This window comes from Echinops telfairi, unplaced genomic scaffold (assembly GCF_000313985.2).
Source record: "Echinops telfairi isolate 266 unplaced genomic scaffold, ASM31398v2 ScPeMD7_7468;HRSCAF=8506_0, whole genome shotgun sequence".
Lineage (NCBI taxonomy): Eukaryota > Metazoa > Chordata > Mammalia > Afrosoricida > Tenrecidae > Echinops > Echinops telfairi.
The window spans coordinates 7,642,867-7,655,109 of record NW_022111369.1 but is presented as its reverse complement, the minus strand read 5'-3'; the positions used below and the strand labels follow the sequence as shown (position 1 = coordinate 7,655,109).

The window sequence follows — 12,243 nt, the reverse complement described above, 5'->3', positions numbered from 1 at the left end:
GTATTCATTCAACCCTATTTGAAAATAAAACAAAACAAAAACAAAACCTTTCTGGCTAACTAGTTCAAGACTTAACAACTTAGGTCACTGCCATCAAGTCAATCCGCTGGGCTCCTAAAACCGCTACGTCAACAGGTGGGCGGGGCTCAGGCTGAATACGGTGCCTCCTGCCGCTCCAGGTTGGCCACGTCTTAGGTCTTGCAGGTCCTGGAAGGGTCATAAGTTGGGTTTAATTTATTAGTAAGGATTTCACATATTTTCAGGATAATATTAAAAATATTAAAAAATACATAAAATTTAATCATATGCCATTTTTCATTTCTACGTGGTTTTTTCCACCTTCCTTGGGTAAATATATATGGCCAACACTACCTGCCAGCTGTGAGGACCCGGACGCGCACGCGCAGACTGGAGGGAGGGCGGGCCTGTTTCCGGGTGGCGCGTGAGGTTTGAGGCTGAGAGGCGTCCCTCCCGCCGCCAACATGGAGACCTTGTACCGAGTCCCGTTCTTAGTGCTGGAATGCCCCAACCTGAAGCTGAAGAAGCCGCCGTGGGTGCACATGCCGTCGGCCATGACGGTGTACGCCCTCGTGGTGGTGTCTTACTTTCTCATCACCGGAGGTAACGCGGGCCGCCTGGGGCGGAGAGGCGCGGACACCTGGCCCGCCTGGAGAGGCGCTTCGGTTCCTCGGGATCTCGGCTCGGGGGACCATCGCCCCGCTCCGGATGCTCGGGGGGATATGCTGGGGTCCCAAGTAGTAAAGCCTCACGTGTTCTTCGCCCCTTCTTCCTGCCCTTTTTTGATCTGGGAGCACTCGAGTCTTTTCATTGTTGAATTTTCAGAGAAATCGTGTGCTCGCTCTCCATCTTTCCTTCTAGACTCGAAGCGAAGACATCTTCCAAATCTAGATTGCCCTTTTTATTGCCTGCCGTAAGTTGTCTGGCAAAAAGTTCTCGGAACGCCTAGTCTGGTCCGTTCCGCTTTCCTCATCCCAGAAAGTGTGGGGCTTTTAATTTACCGTTGTCTGCGGACCTTGGAACTTTGGGAGAGCCTCGACAGTCCTTGGATTTGTTAGCTCATCCTCCAGGGTGCAGTACTTTTGCCCTGATCGACAAAGAATATGAATGGGAATTTACAAAGGCACGGTCTTGGGGTCTTGGTAAATATTTCAAATTGGAGGTGAGATTTACAGCCCCTACTGGGTTTCAGAGAGCAGAGTTTGCAAACGAAGAATAAGGAAAATAACCACAATTACCATTAAATGCCTCTGAATTTTCATATCCTGTTCCTTTCAAAGAGAAAGCTGCAACGGGGCGTTACTTTGCAATACTGGTGAGTTGGCAATAGGACTGCAGTCTGCGGAGCCAACACCCTTCAAGACACAGTTCAGAGTTTATTCCAGACCAGGGAGGCCTTGGGCTGCTAACTGCGAGGTCCAGGTTCAAATCTACCAGCTGCACCACAGGAGAAAGAGAGGCTGGCTGGCCAATAAAGGTTTAGATATAGACCCCTCTACAGGATTGCTATGAGTTGGAATCTACCCAGTGGCAGTGAGGTTTTGGTATGTTCCTGTGCTTTTTAGGTTTTAGGAGAGAGTTATACTTAATTTCGTGCGGGACCCCATAGGACATGGTAGAACTGTCTCTGGGTTTCTGAGACTATCTCTCTTTAACAGAGTCGAAAGCCTCATCTTTAGCCCTTGGAGTAGCTGGTGGCTTAGAACTGTGCATCCTGCAGTTAGCAGCGCCTTGTTTGACCAATGTGCCCCCAGGGCTCCTTTGATTTAAAAATATTTATATGAAAGTTCTAAAGACTAAGGAAAACAAAACTGGTTTATTTTTAATAGAATAACCATATATAGCTTTACTTCTTTGTAGATGTTTTTTTGAGTGTACTTGGCATTGAACAGTGAAGAGTCTTAGCTGAACGGTCTTAGTCCTAGATGATACCTTGGAATTTAACTCCAAAATGTACAATACTGACAGCTGACATGGGCTTATTTAAATAAATTACACTTTAAGTGCACTTTGTATTGGTAAAGATGTTATTCTGGTTTGCGTAGCATTTTATTAGGTGTTGTGTTGAATGAATAAATAAAAATGCGTGTTTTTGGTTTAAAAAAAATGATTGAGTCTTCATCTGCTTTCTCACCGTTTCATTTTGGCCATTGTGACCCTGCAGCTTGTTTCAAGGGAGAGACCCTTTTGCCACTGCCCAATCATTGGGAGAAATGTGGAAACGACACCTTTTAGCAGTCAAGGCCTTAGGACAGCGGACCTCAACCTGTTGGCTGTGACCCCTTTAGGGGTTGAATGACCCTTTCACAGGGGTCGCCTGATTCATAACAGTAGCAAAATTACAATTACGAAGTAGCAACGAAAATAATGTTATGGTTGGGGGTCATCACAACATGAGTAACTGTATCAAAGGGCCACAGCATTAGGAAGGTTGAGAACCACTGCTTTAGGGGGTAGAAGTACCTTGTTCGGGAAATGGATTTTAACACTGGAAAGGAGTCTCTTTTAAAAAAACTGTGAATGTGCCTTTATAAACAAGCAATATTGCTGAGCAGTATTCGCCAAACACTTATCAAGACCCTATTAGGAGTCCTGGTGGCATAATGGCTATGCATTGGACTGTTAACCGCAAGGTCAGTGGTTTGAAACCACCAACCAGCTCTGCAGGTCAAGACAAGGCTTTCTGCTCCCGTAAAGAGTTACCAGGGCAGTTCTACCCTGTCCTATAGGATAGCTGAGTCAGCATTGACTGATGGCAGTGAATTTGTTGTTGTTTATTAAGGAACTCGTGGTACAAAGGCTAACTGAAAAGTTGAGGGTTCAAACCCATTTAGCTGCTTTGTGGGAGAAAGACTTGGGGGTCTGGTTCTGTAGAGGTAGCAGCCACGGAAACCCTGTGGAGCAGCAGTGTCACGTGGGATCGAGGCAGCTGGCACCCATTCAGTACTGGACACTGCACTTGCTATCAGGGCTGCTTGTGAACAACAGAGAAGCATCTGCCCTCTTGAAGCTTGTGGTCTCATCAAAGCCAAAATCACTGCCATTGAGTCAATTCCGACTCAGTGACCCCATAGGACAGAGTAGAACTTCCCTGTGGGTCTGAGGTGGTAAACCTTTGCAAGAGTAGAAAGCGCCAACTTGTTCCTTTGGAGCCGCTGGTGGTTTCAAACTGCCAAACTTGGTAGTGGTCCCAGGTGTAACACCCCATGCCACCAGGCCACCTTTGTAGTGTCGAAGTTGAGGTCTATTAAGTGAGGAAAAGTTCCACTCTGTCCTATAGGGTTGGAATGGTCTCGATGCCCGTGGGTTTGATGTAGAGGCTGCTATGAGTCAATCAATTCACTGGCTCACAGTGACAGGGAGGAGATTCAGCTAGTGAGGTAGCAAGTAAACGTGCAGAGACTTGCACAGGTGTCATGAGAAGAAGGTTTAATAAAGTGGGTTGAGTGGTGCTGAGTGAGATCCCCCCTCCAATGAAAGAGCTGTTCAGTGAGTGTGGCAGCGTGGAGCTCATTGCTGGCTCCCCCAAAGCTAGCCCGTTGCTGTAGAGTCTGTGTCTCCTCCGCGGAAGAGTTAGAACTGTGCTCCACAGGGGTGTCAAGTCTTTGACATTTCTGAAGCACCTAACCAGGCCTTTCTTCCAGGGAACCACCATCTTCTGGCTGGTGGTCAAGTACTTGACTGTGCCAGGCCAGTAAGTACTATGACAGTCTCAGTGCTTGAAGAAGCCCGATGGGAGTGAGTTGAAGAATGAGGTGTGAGGGAGGCAAGAGAACAAATTTAGCCATTTCCTGAAGTTTGACTCCCTTTCAAAAGGAGCCATAAACGTAGGTTATTGGTTTGGAGGTAAAAACAGGAGGAAGCTCAAGGTTTTGAGCCTCCTCTCTCAGGTCTTATCCTGCTGGTGAGGGGTGGCGTTCAGACCAGAGTCAGAAAACAGATTACACTCTAACAAGTGAGTTTATTGAGGGGAAGGGGAGAGCCAGAGAGCCCTCAGTTCATCTTGGGTTGGCTCTTTGCAGCACGTCTTCTGCTATTGACTGGCTTTCTGTAGGAGCCCCTCTTCTTTCCAGGTCCGTGCACCCTGGCAACCCAGAGTTCATGAAACCTGCAGTGAATTCAGCCATTGTGAACATCCTCTCTCCCTTCCATGCTCCACATATCCTTTCACTATCCCCATCTCGTCCACCGAGCAATACCTGCCCTTCACTCTCTCTTGTGCTGAGGCGGCCTGGGGGAAAGGTACCTCTGCTTTCCTTTTGTTTTAGGATTCCTTTCATTGTCACCTGGTCTTCCTCCTCCATTCACTGCCATTCTGTTCCCCTGCGCCTGCTTCTGTCTAGCTCACAGAGGATTTGAAGTCAAGGGAGGGTTGATGTGGAAGACAGAAAATGTAGCCGAGAGAAGAGATGCCCAAAGGTGGAAGTCCCTGAGAAGGCAAGGGGATGGGATCCTCAGGAAGGGCCCAACTTGGTAGGAGGAAGGACGCTTCCTCTACTCTTGGTGGAGGGGTGAAAAAGGTGCATGGTGGGGGAAGAGAAGGGGATCTCTAAGTGGTGACTTACGAAAAGCTGCCGGTCAGGAAGTTTGGAAACAGTGAGGAGGTGATGGGTGGAGTTGAGACTGGATTGAAAGAAGGGCTTGTAACACTAATGGACTAGTTAGAAAGGTGCCCGTCTTGAAACAGTGAGGAGGTGATGGGTGGAGTTGAGACTGGATGGAAAAAAGTGCTCATAACACTAATAGACTAGTTAGAAAGGTGCCCGTCTTGACCCTCGGGGTGCATGATGGTATGATTTTAAAGTGTCCCCTTGTTTTACATTGAAGTTAGGACATTTTTCACCACCCAATTTATAGATATAATCTCTTTTGTTTGTAATCTGCCTTTATAAATTGTGAAACTTTTTCCCCCAAACAAAATACAACCTTTAAATACTAAACCTTTTCAAATATTATTATTATTTTCTTTGGGGGCTCTTATAAATCTTAGAACAATCCATCACACTTGCACATATGTTGGCATCAACATTTCCAAAACATTTTCTTTCTACTTGAGCCCTTGGTATCAGCTCCTCTTTTCCCCCCTCCCTCCCCCACCCCTCCCACCCTGGTGAATCCTTGATCAATTACATATTATTATTGCTATTTCCTTTTCCTTTTTTGAATGGAGTTGTGAATATAAGAAATTGTGTTGTAACTGAATGAATTTCTTCACCAAAGTTCTTACTTGTTTTTGAGTAATGCTATTTTACCTTCATCCTAAAACACTGAGTTGAATTCGTCAATGGCGGTGAGTTGAGCCTCATTCTATTATACTGATACAGTCAATATAGTCCTATTTACATTCAAGTGAACCTTAGGGATAAATGAAAACTAATCCGGTTGTAAGACTCGCGCGCTGATGTAATCTGTCCTATTGTCCTTGCTGTAGGAATAATTTACGACGTCATTGTGGAACCTCCAAGTGTTGGCTCTATGACTGATGAACATGGGCATCAGAGGCCAGTAGCCTTCTTGGCCTACAGGTAAAAGATAGCTTTTAATTGACATGGCGGTGGGGAAAAAATGATTGCTAGAGCATGCCTGGCAGACAATGGGACCAGGGCAAGAGCGTCCTTGTTAGGTGCCACCAGGTCAATTCCTACAGCACCTCTGTACAGTAGAACAACCGAAGCAAACACTGCCCATCTTGTTCTGTCCTCACAACAATTGCTGTGCTTGAGACCACGGTTGCAGCCACTTGTGTAAGTCCTCCTTTTTGGGGGTCTTCCTCTTTTCAGATGACCCTGTACTTTACCAAGCATGATGATCTTCTTCAGGCACTGGTCCCTCCTGATATCGTGGCCAAAGTGCATGAGCAAGGTCTTGTACACCGTCCTTCTAAGGGACTCTGGCTATACTTCCTCCGAAACACATTTGCTCATTCACCCCGCCATCCATAATAATTTAATATACTTTGCCAACACCATCATTCCCAAGGTATCAATCATCCTCTGTGCCCTGTTCATTGTTCAGCTTTCATGTACATAGCAATTGAAAATACCATGGCTTGGGCCAGGGCACCTTAGTCCTCAGAGTGACATCTTTGCCCATTAATACTTTTTAAAAGGTCTTGTGCAGCAGATTTGCCCACTGAAATATGTCACTTGTGTTCTCGACTGCTACTTCCACGATTGTTGATTGTAGATCCACGTGAAAATGAAATCTTTGACAACTTCATGATTTTCCATTTTCATGATGTTGCTTATTGGTTCAGTTGTGAGTGTTTGTTTTGGTTTTAAGGTTATCAAATATTTTAAAATAATGTGACTACCTGCTAAAGGAAGGCATCAGTTTAAAATACGCTTATAGACTACAATCATAGTCTGCTGCCTTACATAGGTATTTAAGGGTCAGAAAATTATGACTTTCAGTAAATAAAGTTTTCATGCAGTAAACCATACCTATTTTCTTGTAGACTGACTATGGCTGCTTTTGAGCTACAGTGGCTGAGTTAAGTAGGTCTGACACAAACTATTTGCTTTGCAAGCTAAAAGATACTATCTAACCATTTGATAAAAAGATTTTGGACTCATTAAATAAAAATAATTTTTGAGATTTTGGGCTTCAGTTTCAGCAATGAAGCATTATTCCACGATGGCTTGGCTCACCTGAGCAGTGTCTGGCTTTGAAACATGTGCACGTGTATAGTTAGGTTGACGTGCAGGATACTAAGTACATAGAACGTTTGTGGGAGGATGACCTTGCTTCTCTGGAGAAGTCTGAATGAGAGGAGCTGCTGATGGGAGGGAGGCTTTTCACAGTTGCCTCTTTTTGCACAGTATGCATTCTGTGCGTGAATTGCTGTCAGTTAAAATACTTAGTTGAACAAAAATGGATGCTTCTTTTATGTATGCATGAATAAAAGAAAAGAGCTTTTCAGGGACAATGACCATCTCCATTTTATATTGATTTTGAACATTTTAGAAATGTTTCTGAAGCTTTGTATTAAAGTAATTATAGTTCAAAGGGAAACATTTTCAAAATGCTCATGACTTAGCCCTCCATGAGCCCTAGAAGGCCTATGAATAGCTTCCAGCCCCCAGAGACTCAGCACGAGAAGTAAACAGAGTGTCTGTGCGCTTGATTAAAATCGGGAATATAGGTTTTAAGTAGTTAGGGTTTTAAAAGCTAAATTGAAGTTCTGAGTAAAGGTTTTATATATGACGGGGCTTCAAACATGGAAGTTGCTCATGAAATTCATAAAGCGCCCTTGCACGTGAAATAATTCGGGCTTTTTTTGCTAATGATAGAATTACAAGTTGTTGATTTTAGTAGACCTTTGTGATGGTTGATGTTTGAAAACTAGTGTTTTTTTTTTTAATGTAAGTCCATCAGAACAGAGGTTTTGGTATCTTGTTCATTATTGCTACCCTGGCACGTAAAACATATATACAGAATAGATTCTCAGTAAATGAATGACGGGAAGAAGGCCGGTCCAGAGGTGCTATGAAATACTGTCCTTACATAAGAACCAAAAGTTAACACAAAATATTTGGGTACCAAGTATGGGGTAGGAATTTAAGTCTGAAGGGGGAACAAATCCCATCTATTGTTTTGCTAAGGTCTTTCGTTTGTGTTTCAGAGTAAATGGACAATATATTATGGAAGGACTCGCATCCAGCTTCCTGTTTACAATGGGGGGCTTAGGCTTCATCATCCTGGACCGATCCAATGCACCAAACATTCCAAAACTAAATAGATTTCTTCTTCTGTTCATTGGATTCGTCTGTGTCCTGTTAAGTTTTTTTATGGCTAGAGTATTCATGAGGATGAAACTGCCGTAAGTAACCAACCACTTCTGTTTCAAATTAGAAAAGGAATTACCTGGTTAGCATAAGATTATAGCCTTCATATATCCCTCATTTAAATCGATGTGAATGGAAGTGCCCCAAAGAGAAGGTTATAGCTGATGTTGTCAGGGGCCATTGAGCCCTTTCTGCCCGCCGAAGCCCCCTGCACAACACAGTGAAGCCCTGCCCCGTCCTGCGCCAGCCTCACATCTGTTCCATGCTTGAGCCCAGCCACGGGGTCAGTCCATCTCCTGGAGGGTCTGCCTTTCCCTTGCTGCCCCTCTACTTTACCATCCATGATGTCCTCCGGGGATTGTTCTCTCCTGACAATATAGCCAAAGGATATAAGACAAGATCTTACCATGCTGGCCTCTAAGGAGCACTCTGCCTGTACTTCTTCCAAGACCAATTGGTTTGTCCTTTTAGCAGCCCCTCGTGCTTTCAGTGTGCTTCTCCAACACCACAATTCAAGTGCATCCTCTGTTCTTTGATCTTCCTTATTCAGTGTCCAACTTTCACGTGCATATGAAGTCATCGAAAACATAATGGCTTGTGTCAGGCACACCGTAGTCCTCAAAGTAATATTCTTGCTCTTCAATACTCCAAAGGGGTCTTGTGCAACCAGTTTACCTAATGCTACTGTTCTTGTGCTCTCTTGACTGTAGCTTCCATGAGCAAGACAAAATGCTGGACACCTTCAACCTTTTCTCTAGCTATCATGATGTCACCTATTGTTATAGTTGTGAGGATTTTTGTGTTGTAATCCATACTGAAGGCTGGTCCTCGATCTTCATCACACCTGCTTTAAGTCCTCCCTTTCAACAAGCTAGGTGGTGTCACCTGCGTGTCGCAGGTTGTTAGTCTCTCCGATCCTGATGCCACATTCTTCTTCATATAAGCCACTTCTCTGATGATTGGCTCAGCACGCAGATTGAATAAGTATGGTGAGAAGTTACAACCCTGATGCACAGCTTTCCTGAGTTTGAACCACACAGTAGGCCCCTGTTCTGTGTGCACAGCTCCCTCTTGATCCAAGGTTATAGCTAAAATTAAGATTTCATGTCTTTTGAGAAATTGTTTCCTTAAAAAAAAAATTGTTTTCCCAATTCATGTTAGTGAGAGACTCGATTTATTTTGTCTTAACCTCACTGCTTGTCGATGGTTGTCATTTATCTAAAGTGATTTTTGGTTAATATAATATACAGATTACAGTTAAACTGAAACTAAACCTCTTTCTATGCAGGTGGATTCTGATTTATAGTGACCTTGTAGGACAGAGTAGAAATGTGCTGTTAGCTCTCCAGGGCATCAGTCCTCATGGAAGCAGGCTCCCCATGCTCTCCCAGGGAGTGGCAGGTGAGCATGAGCCACTGAGGAATGCTGAACCAGTGCTCCACCAGGGCTGCTCCTCTGGGTCCCAGTTAGGTAGGGAATGTTCTTAAGCCATGGATCACAATTGCTGTCTCATGAAAACCCATTAAGTCAAAGGATAGAAGGTGAGCATTTCTGTCTTTCAAAAGATGAGATAGGGATTCGATTGTTTTCCTACTAGGTCATTTTGATTCAGAAAATTTAGGATCTCTTTAGAAGAAAAATAAATGGGATTTTAAAGCAGCTTTTATAATTCAGATTAGGATCGTGATTTAATATGGGAACCAGTGTAACCAAATTTCCATATGCGAATGTTACCCATGGGTGCACTATACCTACGTGCACGCTGGGCAAAAATGCCCATACAAAGAGGAGCGCTTAGTAATTTCACCAAGATGTCCCTTAGTGAACTTAGTCTTCAGGTGGTATCTTTGCTTTCGTGAAGTTCCTAAGGTGCGCCTGATGCAAGTCATGGCATTTCCAGTCACCTCATCTGCACTGGTAAGCTGGCTAATGAATAAGAACTGGTGCCTTTGAATTATGGTCTTAGTGAAGTATATCGAATGTACCGTGGACTGCCAGAAGAACAAACAAATCTATCTTGGAAAAAGTACAGCCAGCTTGCTCCCTCGACACGAGCATGGTGAGGCTTCACCCAACTCGGGCATGTCGTCAAGGGAAACCAGCTGCTTGAGAAGGTCAGCATGAATGGTCATGGGAAAGGTCACCCTCAGTGAGATAGATGGATGGACACGGCGGCAGCATGAGCAGTTGTGAGGACGGTGCCGACCCGGCAGTGTTTCGTTCTGTTGGCCCTAGGGTCGCTGTGAGCTGAAACGGACTCGACCGACGACACCGAACAAGAGCAGACTTCACTTTTTAGGGAATAGCGTACACATCACATGCCAGTTATTCTGGCACTTACTGTAGCTGGCCTAAAAGAGACTACAGGAATGTATGTGTTTGGCTTAACCTGTGCATAGCCTGAACCAACTCTGAGATACCTTGGGCAGGCTTCCAGGCAAGGTTCAGAAGGACTTATCCAGCAGTCAAGTCCATGTCCTCGCCCCAGCAGACCAGGGAGCCAGAGCACAGTGTTCTCTTTAGCTGGCTCCGTGTGGTGTGTCACTCCCTCGGGCTCTTTTCTGGGGGAAACCATTTTGGCTATTGGCTGCATTGTCTGGACTTACATATCCCAACCTCGTCTGTTTTGCTGTTCTTGTTCCCGTCCATATTGGAAATAATAGAGGCTGATAAGGAAGTGACCGCAATGTCCACAGCAGAACAGGAAAAGAGGAGCGTCCTAGCGGATACAGAGTGTATGCCATGAATGACCAAAGCAGGAGGAACCCATTGGAGACATTTATCAAACACACGTGGGCTTGTTCAGCCCACAGAACCAGATTTGTTGTCGTTCTACCAAATGTTGTGCCCATTAGCATCTCATCTGACCCAGTTAAATAAGAAAAGGGACACTTAGTCTTTTAAGAGTCTTGGCAGTGGTGGTGCTGTCGGGGTAACTGTTGAGCAGCTAACGGCGAGGTCAGTGGTTCAAACCCATTTGCTCACAGGAAAAAGATGAAGCTCTCAGCTCCCATAAAGATTTCAGCCTCAGAAACCCTTTATATGGTTGCTATGAGTTGGAATCACCTCTACAGCAGGGTTAGGGGGGGTGTGGGTTGCGGGGGGGTGATGTCCATGGTTTGAAGTTTGAACCTGCCCAGGAGCACCTTGAAACAAAGGCCAACAATTTGCACTCACAAGTCTGCCAGCCAGGCAAACCCCGTGGAGCAGTCCCAACTTGTGGGGTTGTGAGTTAGAATCAACTCAAATCAAGTCCATGTGTTGGGGTTTTTGTTTACCGAGGATATGAGCATGTTAAATCAGGCATTTGACTTTTAGGATAATCAGAGGTCAATACTGTTTATTACAAAAAGGCTTCAGGGAGGTTAATTCTCTAGATTGTGTCTCTCCTCCCCCAATATTTATCTACATTTGTCTTCCTGTTCTCATTCCATGGGGCAGTATCCAAGGTTGTTGACTAAGTCTAAGCTTGGGAGTAGGAAATATGGTATTCTCTCTGGCTTTCAGAAATATTTTAAGATTTAGCTAAAGCTGATACCTGTAGATCATGTTCAGGTGTAAACAAAGTAGAACACAGAACAGTTATCTGCAAATTGACTTGCTGCTTTCTGTAACTTAGCATTTAGCTAAATGGAAGATTTGAAATTTTAACAGGAAATGATTCTCTCTGATACATTTTCATACCCCTAACCCTTAATGCCAGTAACTGCCTTCAGTGTGGAAGTGGCGGTGGCTGTTTTTAGGTCAGACAGAGAAACATGAGTATGGCCTGTGCTGGAATATTTGAAGTCCCTGAAGGAGATGATGAGACAGGTCTGGCCCTACTGGTGAGACAAAATTCACTTCTATTTATGGCCTTCAGCAGGGAAAGGATCTGCCCTCTCTCCGTCTGTTTTCTATGACATCCCGGCTATCTGATGCATAAGAAATAGAACAAAGAGGGCATTTTAAAATACAGTCAGCATTGTTTTCTACCCCCAAATCAAACAAGCTCTTCGTATGTGGGATACAGTCTGGCCACGCTGACGGATGGTGCAGTGGGTTAAATATAGGGTCAGAGGTTCAAACTCACCAGCCACTCCTTGGGTGACAACGAGGCAATATGCTCCCATAGAGATCTGCAGAAGCCCTGTGGAGCAGTTCTACTCTGTCCTACAGGGACACTCGAGTCAGAATTGATGTGATATGGTTTATGCTGAAAGATGAACCTTGACATTCCCTAGGAGCTAGTTTTATTTCCCCACAAAGTCTGAAAGAACCTTTAGCAGGAAGTGCTGTTAAAAAGGAGGAAACTGCGGCACTGAAATAGTAATGCTGGTTCCTGACGCTCTTGCGTCTACTGGTCACATTTTGCTGATTAAAGCATGACTTTGCCTGATGACCTGGTCTTCTGAAGAGTTGTGGATACCAGCAAAATGAACTTCTTATCTGTGCACAT

At 44.6% G+C, this 12,243-nt stretch overlaps 1 protein-coding gene across 1 annotated transcript in view; it reads left to right on the top strand.

The window, feature by feature from the left end:
* Positions 1–433: 433 nt before the first annotated feature.
* The window catches only part of OSTC (oligosaccharyltransferase complex non-catalytic subunit), a 16,384-nt gene continuing 4,574 nt past the window's right edge, over positions 434–12,243 (top strand). The window contains exons 1-3 of the mRNA XM_004703303.3: positions 434–621; positions 5,450–5,543; positions 7,643–7,840. Coding sequence (XP_004703360.1) covers positions 483–621; positions 5,450–5,543; positions 7,643–7,840 — 431 coding nt within the window. The 5' untranslated portion in view covers positions 434–482. The remainder of the gene's footprint in view (positions 622–5,449; positions 5,544–7,642; positions 7,841–12,243) is intronic.